Source organism: Callionymus lyra, chromosome 17 (genome assembly GCF_982586985.1).
Source record: "Callionymus lyra chromosome 17, fCalLyr1.hap1.1, whole genome shotgun sequence".
Classification (NCBI taxonomy): domain Eukaryota; kingdom Metazoa; phylum Chordata; class Actinopteri; order Syngnathiformes; family Callionymidae; genus Callionymus; species Callionymus lyra.
Genome location: NC_141834.1, coordinates 4,140,372 through 4,154,133, shown reverse-complemented (window position 1 = coordinate 4,154,133; position 13,762 = coordinate 4,140,372). Strand labels below are relative to the sequence as shown.

Genomic DNA, 13,762 nt, shown 5'->3' with positions numbered 1-13,762 from the left:
TTCGTGAAACAAATGTATGGCGCACCAGGTGCACATCTGGACACTAGCCAGCGCGATGCCAACAGGAAGTGAAGGCTGTTGCCTTCAGAATAAAGTTATGGCCTTTAACAGTTTGTCATGAATTGTTTGAAACATGTTCAAGCTGAGATATAATATTCTTTTTTGCTGTGTAACGTTGTCAAAACCCGAGCGCGGTAACGTTACATCACTCCTCAGTGCCAAATCGTGGTGGAAACATGACCGGATGTTGCGTGTTACAACTGTGAACTTAACGGGGTTTTTTTTCCTCCAGCGTATTTTCAATCCAACCAGGTGATGGAGACCATGTAGCGCCAGAGGAGTACCCGGAGAAGAATCGGCAGGTGAGCTATGCCATCGAGATGACGACGGTGTGTTGATGCACAGCCTAGCTAGTCAAACGTTATAAACACCCGTTGACAAACGGACTCATTTAAGCAGGGATGGTGACTTATAAACACATATTTATTATTTAACATCCAGCAACATCATTGTTCTTGATTACATTTATTGATATCTTTAGGTTAAAGGTTAATTCAGAGAACATGTGACTAAATGTCTCCTCGTGCTAGCAATTGTAGCACACTAGTGTTATTGTAATGTTCTATAAATGATCAAAATTACGAAGAATTCCTTTTTTTAAACAACACCGAATTGGAGAAAGATGTTTTATATAAAAGCTTTAACTGCTTCTGTTGTTAAATATGGTTTTATATTTTTGCACTGGTGGAAAAGGTTTTAAACCGGGATTAATCGAACCACAGTTCTGTCCGTTGGATTTCCGGGTTATCAGAACGTCGTTTTCTTGTGTTGTGATGATAATTGATCGATTTTGTTCGATTGTACACAGATTTGATGTTGAATAGAAATTATTATTATCGCATTTATCAAAAATACGTTTGGAGGTGCGCGTAAAGGCCGAGCACGCGCTGCGACGGGCGGAGCTGTCCGGTGCTGAACGGAAGAAAAAAACTTTTGTAGAAACATTATTTTTTTAGTTTTTATTTATTTGTGATTTGGTTAAATCTGGTAGCTTGATTTTTTGTTGTTGTGAGTGTACGATTATATCCAAGTGATGAAATGAAACTCACTTGAGAAACATATGGTTTAGCTTCTAGAGCAAATCAAAGGCATCAGTAAATCCAGAACAGCATGCTCCTTAAATCACATTTTTTTTAACTACTTTTCCACGTTTTGCTGAGTCATGAAATGGATACTGAAGGCTGTCCTAACGAATAGAGTTGAAGTGAGTCATTTAATTCTCTTCCGGTTGCCACGACGATGCAGAAGATGAGTGGCGAGTCTCCGTGATGATGTGGACGAACATTCTCCTCCTGCTGCTGCTGAGGCTGGAAGGTGGAACAACACACACACATTAACAGTACAGTTGAGTCCGTCAGTTGGCGCTGTTGGTTACTTTAACGTGAGAAATTGTGTTTTACAGCTGCAGTGGCATCTCAGTGCTGGCAGGGGGCGACCTTCTCTGAGGCGGTGGTCTCTCCAGCGGAGGCGAGCGATGGGATCCTCCGGGTGCCGGGCGTGTCCTCGCTGCCCCAGTGCGTGTCTGCGTGCTGCGACCTCCCGGGCTACGACTTGGCGTGGCTGTTCGAGGGTCGCTGCTACATCCTGCGCTGCCAGCAGGTGGAGACTTGTCGACCCCTGCAACGACCTGGAGCCGACTCTGTCCTGGTCTTCCTGCGCCGGTCCCTGCCGAAGACCCTGATGCTCGAGTCTCTGGCGCAGCCCTATGGCTGGCGGACTCACTCACGGTCCTCCCCTGACAACTTGGATGCCCTCAAGGACCTGGCGCTCCTCAATGGACCGCTGCAGGACATCTCAGAACCAGAGCAGGTGGACTACTTGGATGAGAGTCAGGAGCAGAAAGGACAAGCTAAAGTAGACAAAGAAGAGCTGGACTTCTTAAACCAGCTACCGGTGAAAAACACAACAGAGGAGTTCAACCAATCAGAGGCCACCATGGGCCCGACAGAGAGCAGCCCGATCCAGATCCAGGAGACAACTGTCAGGGATGAGCACGGACCCAGAGGAGCCACCGACCCTGCTGCTCCGTCAACTGTGAGTGTGTTTTCATAAACAGACTTTAACATTTACAGACCAAAATATTCTCATCACAGGGTCCAACGACTGAGGGCAAGAAGGAAACCAGTCCAGCCACAAACACACAGCTGTGGACCAGTGACACACCAACAGAACCACCACAGACGCCACCACCAGGTCCATTCAACACTGCGGCTCCATTCTGGTTTTGTAAAAAGAATAAACATATTTGTTCTGTTCTCCTGCAGATCCTTCACCGACTTTGTCTCTCGGACCCTCAGAACCAGTAGAGCCGACACCTGAGGCAACCGTTATTGAGCACACGGTCATGGTGACGTTGTCGGGTTCAGCAATCCCCCCTTCTGGGAATTCATCCTCGACCACCAGCCCCCCCGATGACTTCGTCAGGCAGTCGAACCGTGGTCCGGTGGCGTACGTTGGTCCGGACAGGACTCTGGTCCTACCTGTGGTCAGTGTTTTGCTGGATGGCAGTGGCAGCACGGACGACCACGGTGTGGTCCGCCATCACTGGGATGTCATCAGGTAACTCTGCAAGAAGCTCCTTTAACTCACAGGTGGTCGTAATGTTTTCAAACTTGTCTCAGTGGACCCCCGGGCCTCAAGATTGACGGGCCGGACCAGGCGGTCGCCGTGGCAACAGGACTCAGGGTGGGGCGTTACACCTTCAGGCTGACCGTTGGCGACCAGGAGGGGCTGACAGACAGCGCTGTGCTGACAGTCCGGGTGCAGCAGGGTAACGAGTGTGACTGTGACGTCACCATGACATCACCATGACAACATCTTCCTCTCTTCAGCCAAGAGTCTTCCTCCTGTGGCTCACGCCAGTGGCAGCCACACCCTGACGCTGCCCAACAACTCGCTGGTGCTGCAAGGATCAGTGACGGACGGCGACCAGACTCGGCTCGACTTCCAGTGGGTCAGAGACGGTCAGAGTCCAGCGGCCGGGGTTGGTGAGACCCTCGTATGGAGTCCCTGAGAACGTCTCACTGAGTGTACGGGTCACTGTGCAGGACGTCCTGTACGCCTCGGACTCCTCGTCCTCGCTGTACCTGGCTAACCTGGTGGAGGGCACGTACCTGTTCCAGCTGAGGGTGACGGACGCTCAGGGGCGCTCCAGCAGCAGCACGGCCACCCTGGAGGTCCAGCCAGGTAGGATGAAGCAGAACCACCCGCTGTAGTCAGAGTCTGGACCTTTCGTCGTCTCCTCAGAACCAGGCGCGGGGGAGCAGGTGGAGCTGGAGATGCTGGTTCCAGTCTCTCAGATCAGTGTCGCTCAAAGGGACAATGTCATCCGCCAACTCGCAGCTCTGATCCACGTCCTAGACACGGACATCCAGGTCCGGTCTCTGCAGGGTCACTCACATCTCAGGTACCAGAACATCTGGAGGTCAGAGCCGACGTTCAGACGGTTGATGGTGTGTATGTGTGTGTGTGTGCAGCTCTGTGCTCAGGTTCTTGGTTCGGGGACCTGCAGGTCCAGTGTCCAGCACCAGTCTTGTGCGTCTGCTGAGGAAGCAGTTGCTGACAGAAAAGAACCACTTCCTGCTCTTCAGGGTTCTGAGAATCGACACAGTCGGTGAGTCCAGAACCAGTTGGAGTCCATACACAGACACACAAATAATGCTGTTTTTTCTACAGTGTGTTTCCTCGGCTGCTCTGGTCGGGGTCAGTGCGACCCAATAACTAAGGAGTGTTCCTGCGACCCGTTCTGGACACAGAACCCGATCCGCCGTTACCTGGGTGACGGAGAGAGCAACTGCGGTAACGACCGACACGTTTTATATCAAAAGTTTTCAAACCCGTGTCTAACCTGGTCTCCTCTGACAGAGTGGAGGGTCCTCTACGTCATCATGACCAGCTTCGTAGTGGTGGTTCTGATCCTGTGTGTCGGCTGGACCTTCTTCTGCTGCTGCAGGAGGTCATTAGTCGCCTCTGGACTCCGGTACCGGCTCACATGACAACCAACTTCTCTGTGTTTCAGGAGTCGATGGAGCAAAGCCAGGAGGAAAACTCGCTACTCGGTTCTGGACAACATGGACGAACAGGAGCGGGTCGAGCTGAGGCCCAAATTCAGTGAGTCACAGTCACAGCACGCACAATGAAAACTGGACCAGAACCAGACCAGATGTGGTAGACCTGAAAAATAAAACCTTGCCTCAGGTATCAAACATCGCAGCACGGAGCACAACTCCAGCCTGATGATGTCGGAGTCGGAGCTCGACAGTGACCAGGACCAGATCTTCAGCCGAGACCGACCCACACGCCCCCGGAACCGGATCTGCAACGGTCGCAATGGCAACGCCTTCGGATAACATTCACGGATGAGAACAATAATATCTGCCGTTGGGAGGTAAAAAAAAAAAAGGTGTGATCTGATCTCTGGTCAGACTGAACTCAACTCGAATGGTGGACCCTCTGGAATAAACAAGGAAATAATTAAGAAAGTTTAAATGTAAATGAATATTTATTTTTCTTTCTTTACAAGTAGCTTTAATGTTAAACTTTATACCAAAAATTTCTTTTTGGCCTTGTTTTAATGTTTGAATCATTTCTCTCCATTTAAAATTTTTTCTTCAAATGCTTCAATGGTTTACTTTTGATTCATCAAATCTGTCCCCACTTCATACTTTTCTCAGAGACATTCAAATATTTCATAGTTCATACAATTCTGACTCTGATCCACCAGTTAGACTCTCCACTAACTTTAGAGCAGCCCGTGGACCTGCTCTAGTAGACGATAGGAAGTAGTTTGGTCGTGAACAAGTCACTAAATAACATGTAGTTTGAACACAATAATGGTCAGGCAAGTACGACATACAGAGGCAGACACTGGAGGCTTCATTGTTAAATTAATTTAATCAACATTAGTTATCACAACAGTCAGTTTAAAAAAATACCCTGTTCGTTACAAAATGAGGGTTTAGGGATTTACAATGAATTGGCACTCCAAGATAGATTGTTAAATATTAACTTATGATCCATATAAACAAGGACTGGATTATCTAAGACTTGATTCTACACTGCGGTGACTGCAGGACGACGGCTGAATTAATTCACACAAACATGCTTGTCTCTGGTCACATGATCATGTCACTGTGCTACGCTGCTTCCTGTGCTTGCGACAGGTCACGACCTTCACTTAAGTGCCCCCAGACACATGTACTTCACGTCCAGGTACTCCTCGATGCCGTACTTGGAGCCCTCGCGACCCAGACCCGACTGCTTGACCCCTCCGAAGGTGGCCTCGGGGCAGGAGAGCAGCCCCTCGTTGACCCCTACGATACCCACCTCCAGCGCCTCGGCCACCCTCCAGATCTGACCCACGTCCTGAGAGTAGAAGTACCCTGGAGAAAGAGGTCGGGACACTCAGAGGACCGCTGAAGGAGCACAGGCGGCTCCACGCACGTTAATGTTCCAGAGCAGCATTAAAATGATCATGAAATCCGTTTGTATTCACGTGTTCCTTAAAATCAACAGTGAAGAATCAACGTCTGGTGGAGCCAGTTGAATTATTTAATTACATTTTTTTTTCTTTTTTAAATAAACAACTTTTCATTAATTTCAAATAATTGAAAAATGTGAAATTTAATAATGATTTTATCTCACATAATGAGAGCTTTTAAATGTTTTTAATTAAAATTGTTTAGAATTTTTCTGTTCCCATTCTGAAAAAATGCTTTTTTTTTAAGTTTAAAATGTCATTACATGTTTATGCAACTTCAGTAAGTTGTGACGTTAAACTTAAGTCGACACTCGTGTGGATGACAGTTACTCACCTGCCAGCCCGACGTTGGAGGCGTTGGCGATGGCCACAGCTTCCTCCTCTGTATTGAACCTATCGCACAAACAGAGCAGGTCATGATGAAGTAAACCTCTGTAACCTCTGACCCCAGAATCTGCACTGACCGGACGACGGGCACCAGCGGCCCGAACGTCTCCTCCCTCATACACAGCATGTCGGCGGTCACGTGGGCCAGCAGGGTGGGCTCCATGAAGGATCCGTCCAGCTGCTTGCCGCCTCTCAGAACCTTCGCTCCTTGAGAGACGGCGTCAGAGATCTGTTGCGCCACCTAGGGGTCAAACACGGCGCAGCTCAGCACGGAGGTGACCAGAACCACCAGGCCTGGTCTACCTTCTCTGCGGCTCTGGCGTTGATAAGCGGCCCCTGGGTGGTCTGGGGATCAGAACCGTGACCCAGGCGAAGCTCTTTGTCCATCTTCTGACCCAGTTTCTCCATGAAGGAGTCGTAGATGGAGCTCTGAACCAGGAAGCGGTTGGAACACACGCACGTCTGCAGGAGGGAGATCATTTGCTTTAGTACTAGGCTCAAATCAAACCAGAGCCGTCAATCACTCACTTGTCCAGAGTTCCTAAATTTGGAGGCCATGGCTCCGTCCACCGCACGGTCCAAGTCTGCACTGTCGAACACGATGAAGGGGGCGTGGCCCCCCAGCTCCATCGACGCCTTCTTCACCGTGTCGGCAGCGAGTCTGAGCAGCAGCTGAGTGGACGGGTGGGATCAGTATCACAAAGACAAGGAAGTGCGAGGGTCTCACCTTTCCAGTCGCCGTGGAGCCTGTGAAGGAGATTTTGGCCACTAGAGGGTCCGTGCAGAGGACGTGCCCCACCGCGGGGGTGTTGTCTCGGGAGCATGGCACCACGTTGACCACCCCGGCTGGTATCCCTGCCTGCTCCGCCAGCTGGAACAACAGTTGATGAACTGTGACTTCGGAAGATTTCATGAATGATTGCCGTGATGGTTAAAGTGTCACGAGGGCTGACCTCGGCCAGGGCGAGCGCGGACAGCGGCGTGTCCTCAGCCGGCTTGATCACGACCGTGCAGCCCGCCGCCAACGCCGCCGCGATCTTCCTGGTGATCATAGCGCTCGGGAAGTTCCACTGCGAATGAGAGAGGAGAATAAACACCGATTGGCAAGATGAGGACACGTTTGAAAACGCACTGGCGTGATGATGGACGCCACGCCCACTGGCTGTTTGAGCAGGAAGATCTTTCTGTCTTTAGCAGCTGAGGGGACGATGTCTCCATACACTCTCCTTGCCTCCTCGGAAAACCACTCCAAGAAGGAGGCCGCGTATGCGATCTCCCCTCGAGCCTCCTGCAGAGGCTTCCCCTGCAAACACACAAGAGGTTCACACAAACACACACACACACACACACGTCCCTCACAGCCGTACTCACACACTCGAAGGTTATGAGGCGAGCCAAGTCTTCTTTGTTATCGTTCATCAGGTCGAACCACTTCCTCAGGAGGACGCTTCGCTCCTGCAGAAGAACCAATGGCATCACTGAAACATTGACTCTGCACACGGTTACTAATATCTACGGGTGGTTTATGGCAGAAGATTACAATGCCTCGATTCAGATCAATCCGGCGCTCACCAAAGATTAACTTTTAACCATCACAACAGAAGATTAGCTTTTGACCTCAGGATACCATTTATAACCACGTTGATAACATGTTTCCTCAGGTCTGTGATAACCGACATCTAACAAGAGGACAGTGGACGATCATGACACACAAATGTGTATGAAAATGAACGTCAGTAACCCAACAATGTTTACAAGCTTAGTTGACATCCTGTTGCTAATTTTATGGCCATTCCAGCTGCAAATAACTATATTAATTTATGCAAATATATTCATTAATGACTATAATTTCTACAGTAAAATCTCTCCAAATTTAACATGATAGTAGTCAAGGTCATCATGAATCATAATCCAGTGGAATTTTTCACTAAACTTTTAAGAGTTTCATTCTATGATATTTAAAATAAATGTGTAGTAATTGACAGATTATAATGATATAACTTTGAATTTACCCCATATAAGTTTAAGATAGATTTCCGCTATAGCGCTATTAACACAATTTAAATTAGTTAATTCGTACTGTTGGTTAAAATAAATAAATGGAAACATAATTAATATAAATAAATTATATAATCATTTAGTCCAAAGAAAATAGAACATAATTGCATCAGGTTGAATAAATACAACATAAAACATTATTACAGTTAATTTATTGCGTGACAAAAACAATTTTCAAGTTGTCTCAAGCTATCTGCTAGCGTTCAGCTTCTTTACCGTAAGCTTAGCAATAGATGCGCAAGATTTATTCAGTGCGGGCTGACGTGACGGTCGTTCGCTGACTGCGGGCTCACGTGTAGCGACAACATGCTCCGTACCTTAGCCGTCGACTGCTTCCACGAGTGGAACGCCTTGTATGCAGCGTCCACGGCTTGTTTCGCCTCCGCCGGGCCACAGTCGGACACCCGGGCGATCTCCTGCCCGGTGGCCGGGTCCAGGACCGGGAACACCGAGGCGGCGGAGACCCAGCAGCCGCCCCAGTACGCCTGCGTCCGCAGCAGAGGAGCGGAGACACCCAGGGTGTAGCTGCGGATCATGGTGGCGGACAGACGGGGAACCACCTGCCGAAGGAAGCCGCGGGTCCTCAGCACGCAGAACGAGGACATGCCGTGGATCGAGTGCAGAGATCGACTGCCTCGGATCGGCTGCCTCCTGTCGGTTGTAACCAGTTCTGAGTCACGTGACCTCGCTCCACAATGATGCGCCTCACTGGGAGATTCATTTACCAGCAGCTTGACCTCGAAACACATCCACCGCAGATGCATAGATGTATGTCAACCATTGAAACATTATGTCAATCGCAACTCTTGTTTAAATACATTTTCTAAATTTTCACAAAAATGTGTAAGTAAGTAAGTAAGTAATTTTTATTTATATAGGGCTTTTCCAGATCAGGGTCACAAAGCGCTAAAACAATCAAAACAATACTCAATAAAGTAAATATTTTAAAGATCAAGATATAACTGATAACACAACAGGAGTTCCAGAAAATCAAGGAAAAGCCTGAACAAATAAAAACTTCTTAAGATGTTTCTTAAAAGAGTCAGTAGATCCATCAAGCGCAAAGAGAGAGGAAGATCGTTCCAAAGCTTAGGAGCAACAGCCTGGAAGGATTTCTCTCCTCTGGTCCTGAAGCGGGTGCGAGGAACCTTCAGTAGATTCTTATCCACAGACCTCAGAGCCCGAGCTGGAGTGTAAGGCTGGATCAGACCACTGATGTAAGGAGGAGCCTGACCATGAATAGATCTGAGAGTAAGAACCAGAATTTTAAAGTTGATCCTGAAAGAAACTGGAAGCCAGTGAAGAGTTTTAAGGAGAAATGTGAGTTCTTCTAGTGGAGCAGGTCAGAATTCTCGCTGCAGAGTTCTGAATCAACTGCAGGCGAGACAGATCCTTCTTGTTAAGACATGAAAACAGACAATAGTCCAGGCGAGAAGACACAAACGCATGGATTACAAGCTCCAGATCATGACAACATTTTCCTAAGTTTAGAGATTTTTCTCAGTTGAAGGAAACAGTTTCTGGTCAGTTTTCTGCAGTGTTGAACTAGAGACCTGTCTTTATCAAATACAACACCCAGGTTTCTCAGGCTCAGTTTGACAGACTGACTTAAGTCACCCAAGTATTGTGTTCACAACAGTCAACAGAACTTCAATTATTTATTTGGTGCTCACAGACAGCTGATTGTAGGACACGTGATCACGTTTATATTTACTATAATGCCATCATGTTGTTCTGCTCTAGCCATCATAGGGAAACCTGAGGAGCGCGGCCTGCCTGGGGCCGAGCCGCAGACCCTTGAGGTCGACCAGCGACTCTGCCGGCAGCAAGGTGGCGTTGGTGGCGATGGCGACGGTGGCCTGCGGGGGCAGCAGAGTGCCCTGCAGCTGGAGCACGACCTCGTCGTCATCCCAGTTGAAGGCAGCCACAAAACGTTGGTTCTGGTCCCAGGCCCGGAGGTACACGAGTGCCGTGGATGAGTTATAGAGCGGGGTGAATTCTCCGAACAACAGAGCGCGCTCTTTTCCTCTAAGATCGCTCAAGAATTTGAAGAAGTTGCGCAGAGACAGACGCTCAGCTTGGTCGGCCTGTAAACACACAACCGGATAATGCATTTATTTATTTATTATTTGACCTAAAATGCTGAAATATTCAAGTCTTTTACCTGCGTTGTTCCGTTCAGCTCACTGTCCGAGTCCCAGAGCATTCTGGGAAACTTGACGCCCTTTTGAGAAGGAAATAGAATGAGATGCCAAGAAATATTTGTAGGTCTTGACATTCTGGTTGAAAGCTTCACCTCGTCCTCCAGGCCGATCTCGTCTCCATATTTGAAGACGGGGGTTCCGGGCAGCGTGAACAGCATCAGCTGGTACAGTCTGACCAGACCAGCGCCCACCAAAGACGCCAGGTGACCCTCCTCAGGTCCACCAAGGCTCCAGGCTAGCTGGGTCTGGATCTGGGACGAGTACAAGCTCATGACGGACCTCACTCGCTGTGAGGCATCCTCACTGGGCTTGAGGACTCGAGACATCAGCAGGTCCACACCTGTGGAGGAGAGCAGGCCGGACACCTGGTCTGCCGAGTCATAGTCCGTGATGCCGATCAGGACTCTGCAGAAGGATTCACGGACTTCTTTAGAAACTGTTAGAGCAGTCCAAGCTACAGTAGCCGGGGATCTTACCGCTTCTCAGTCCGGTTCTGGAGGATGGCCCGGATGTCTGTCCACAGTAACGGCACCGCGTTGGACACGTGCTCCACCCCAGACAGCTGGACACCATCTACGCCCTCGTCCAGCCAAAAGACGAGGGCCGACTGCAGGTAGAAACCGAGTTACAGCGAGGGAGGCAATTGTAAACAAGTTATTATGACGTCACCTTTAGTCGCTCAGCGACATTGGTCACTGAGTCGTTGGAGAACCAGGGTCCGGATGATCCCTGATAGTTTGGGGTCAAATCCAGAACCACATTGATACCTGTAGACACACAAAACACACAATCAGCCTCCACAGGATCGTCCTGCTCGTCCTGAGACATCTCACCTTTCTTGTGGGCCGCCTTGACCAGACTCTTAAACTGCTCCAGGTTTCCAGCACTGTTGGAAACATCCTCGAAGCTCAGGCCCATGACGTCATCGGCTGGGGCCACGTGGACCGGGCCGAGCACCAGACCTTTGACCTTCAGCTTGGAAAGTTGGTTGATCTTCTGCTGCACACCTAAGAAACATCGGGGGGGTCAGAGCTGTCCGTCACCACATAATGTCTCTGAGGCGTTTGTACCCTTCAGGTCGCCCGTCTTGCTGAACACCTCCACGTTCCCGATCTGGTAGAGCGGGCCTTCGTTCCACCAGCTGGTGGCGGGAAGATCTTTGCAGCGTGGAGCCCTCATGATGATGAGCACGGCTCCCCCCAGCATCCCCAACCAGCCCAGCCAGAAGATGACCAGCAGAGCCCAGCGGGTCCGGACCCAGCTGAGGAGACAAGAGCCAGTGAGTGTGCTAGTGTGTTAGACATACTGTATGAGAAGCTTGTTAAGTGCATTTATCTTTCTCATGATAGAATGAAAGTGTTATAAATGTTATAATAGTGTAATAGTAATAGTGTTATAAAATATTTGATGTGTAATATAAAATATTGATGTGCCCGGACAGTGCGGGTTCTGCTCACCAGGGCGTGCCCGCCACTCTCAGCAGCTCATCTTTGCTCAGGCCGGTGAACTTCACCTCCTCCTCCGCCTCCTCCGGCATCATCAGCTTCACTGCTCCGTTCTTTTCTATCTCCACCCCGGCCGTGGTGGCAGAAGCGTCCTCGGACCGGCTCTCCCCTCCCGTCATCAGCTTGTCCTGCTCCTCCTGGTCCAGGTCCGCTTCGCTCACGTCGGCCTCGGTGGCGTCCGCATCCGCGGCGGCGACCTGCTGCGGCTCGGCCGCGAGCGGCGGGGCTTCCCCGTCCTTCTGCGGGGCTTCTTGGTCGCCCTTCTCCTGGAGCTCCACGTTGGTCTCCTCTGCGCTCATGTTGGACTCGGATCCCGTGGATAATAGTGGGTGGATGTTCAGGGAGAAGAGGAGTCCTGCAGAGTCTCACGGACAATGATGGAGAGAAGCTCTGATGGTGCGTTCAGGGACCGTTCGAAAAATGCACCTTCCTGTCACGACCCATTTGAGCGTAAGAAAATAAAGACACAATCTCCTGTTGATGATCATATTACGTCTAGTTACGCGTGCAACAAACTCAAATAGATGTACAAAATAGTGTTAGCAGTAATTATAAAAAATAATATAAAATGTAAATTAATCATATTAATAAATACAAAAAATATTAACCTGTTTTTTATTTTTATTTAAGTGGAGGATAAAAAAAACAATGTAAACACAAGGCTAAAAACTAGGAATATCTTTAATCAGTCAGACCTGTGGCCCTGGGCCACAAGCGACCCTTGACTGTATTTATGCGGCCCTCATCAGGTCAAAGTCTGGTCATGTAGAAATGCCCTTGATAGCTAACTAACCATATTATTTTATACTTGGTTTTATTAATCAGGGAAGCTGATGTGAGAAACAGCTTTCCTGACTCACATGACGAATCTTCCTTTCATAAATGCATTAAGTCCCTCATCATGACGATGCTCCGTTTAGAAGTTATTACTTTATAAAGCTCTCCCCAGTCTGAAATCTCATCAAACTAGAGGTTACGAGAGCGAAGCCCATTATGACATAATAATGGTCTTCACTCCTCCTCCAGCTAGTTGTAGTCATGCCCTGCTTTGTTTGCAAAACAAGTCTCTTGAAGGTGGAGACTTCTGGGATTGATGACTTGTGGTGACAAACCTCGATGTTTGACCAATCACAACAGAGTCGGTGTGGTTATTGGTAAACGAGATTTCATCTCCAGAAAAATGAAGCGATGGGCGGGGCTTAAGAACATTTTCTAATGTCAGTATTTCAAATAAAAGAGAAGGTGCAAACGGACACAACATATGTAATAGCATAATGAGATCTATTCGTTTTAGGTTGTGTTCCTTCTCTGCATTGGCTTGATGTCTCCTTAAAACAGACACATTATGTAGTGAAGACATTTAGAGATGTTTAGGGATTATAAGAAAATTCTCATCTCGCTCTATGCTGTTAGCAATCTTTTCGTGGCAGAAGATGTGGTATTTCCGAAGTTATTCCGTGTACTTGAACGCACCATTAACCGGATCATTCCTGATTTTTTTTTCTGTTCACTGGAGCATCGTCGCCCTGGTGTTGCCAGGGAAACCATCGACAGCTTCTTCTGTCAGGAGGACGCCGTGTCTCAAATACTTTATATTTGTGTTAATAACTGCAGATAAGACGTTATATAGACGATGGTATAGACGTTGGTAGATGGTGAAGGATTCTTCTAAATAACAGAAACACGCTGACATCAGCAGAGAAGGACCAGACATCTGCTGACTCGGCAGGAAGTGAATATTCGACTCAGCAAAGTCGCCCCTCGACCCACATAACAGTTGTATTAACAAATACTTAACAACCCCGATTATCAACCCAGATTAAAATAATGGCTTGTCAAACTCTTCTGCATTTAATTTATTATTGTCACTTAAACCTACTCTGGCTGAGGAATGTGAGTTAGCAGTTGTTGATAGCAGATCCAATGACGAGGCATCAAAACCTTTATAATAATCATTTACGATAAGTATTCAAATCAAACTGTGATGTAAGTAAGTAAGTAATTTATATTTGCAGAGCTAAGATAAAATATATACTTAAAAGGTCAAGATAACACAGAGACAAACACTG

At 48.2% G+C, this 13,762-nt stretch overlaps 3 protein-coding genes across 3 annotated transcripts; 1 reads left to right on the top strand and 2 right to left on the bottom strand.

The window, feature by feature from the left end:
* The first annotated feature begins 299 nt into the window (after nucleotides 1–299).
* On the top strand, nucleotides 300–4,675 carry kiaa0319 (KIAA0319 ortholog). Its single transcript, XM_087812640.1, is given in 14 exon segments — nucleotides 300–362; nucleotides 1,306–1,374; nucleotides 1,463–2,094; nucleotides 2,154–2,253; nucleotides 2,325–2,619; nucleotides 2,682–2,830; nucleotides 2,892–3,054; nucleotides 3,056–3,246; nucleotides 3,307–3,466; nucleotides 3,537–3,673; nucleotides 3,736–3,858; nucleotides 3,925–4,015; nucleotides 4,079–4,170; nucleotides 4,258–4,675. Coding segments are annotated over 13 exon segments (2,331 nt in total). The 5' UTR covers nucleotides 300–362; nucleotides 1,306–1,328; the 3' UTR covers nucleotides 4,410–4,675.
* Nucleotides 4,676–4,934: 259 nt separating this feature from the next.
* Nucleotides 4,935–8,616, bottom strand: aldh5a1 (aldehyde dehydrogenase 5 family, member A1 (succinate-semialdehyde dehydrogenase)). Its single transcript, XM_087812641.1, has 10 exons — nucleotides 8,302–8,616; nucleotides 7,298–7,381; nucleotides 7,059–7,229; nucleotides 6,880–6,996; nucleotides 6,654–6,797; nucleotides 6,455–6,598; nucleotides 6,230–6,388; nucleotides 6,004–6,167; nucleotides 5,874–5,932; nucleotides 4,935–5,441 (listed from the first exon to the last, which is right to left on the bottom strand). The coding sequence occupies exons 1-10, from the start codon at nucleotides 8,587–8,589 to the stop codon at nucleotides 5,233–5,235; spliced, it is 1,539 nt and encodes a 512-aa protein (XP_087668767.1). The 5' UTR covers nucleotides 8,590–8,616; the 3' UTR covers nucleotides 4,935–5,232.
* A 1,013-nt stretch (nucleotides 8,617–9,629) lies between these two features.
* LOC148062136 (amino acid transporter heavy chain SLC3A2-like) lies at nucleotides 9,630–12,070 on the bottom strand. The gene is made up of 8 exons (XM_087812496.1): nucleotides 11,646–12,070; nucleotides 11,259–11,449; nucleotides 11,022–11,195; nucleotides 10,858–10,955; nucleotides 10,665–10,795; nucleotides 10,281–10,593; nucleotides 10,149–10,208; nucleotides 9,630–10,071 (listed from the first exon to the last, which is right to left on the bottom strand). The coding sequence occupies exons 1-8, from the start codon at nucleotides 11,990–11,992 to the stop codon at nucleotides 9,724–9,726; spliced, it is 1,662 nt and encodes a 553-aa protein (XP_087668622.1). The 5' UTR covers nucleotides 11,993–12,070; the 3' UTR covers nucleotides 9,630–9,723.
* Between the last annotated feature and the right edge of the window lie 1,692 nt (nucleotides 12,071–13,762).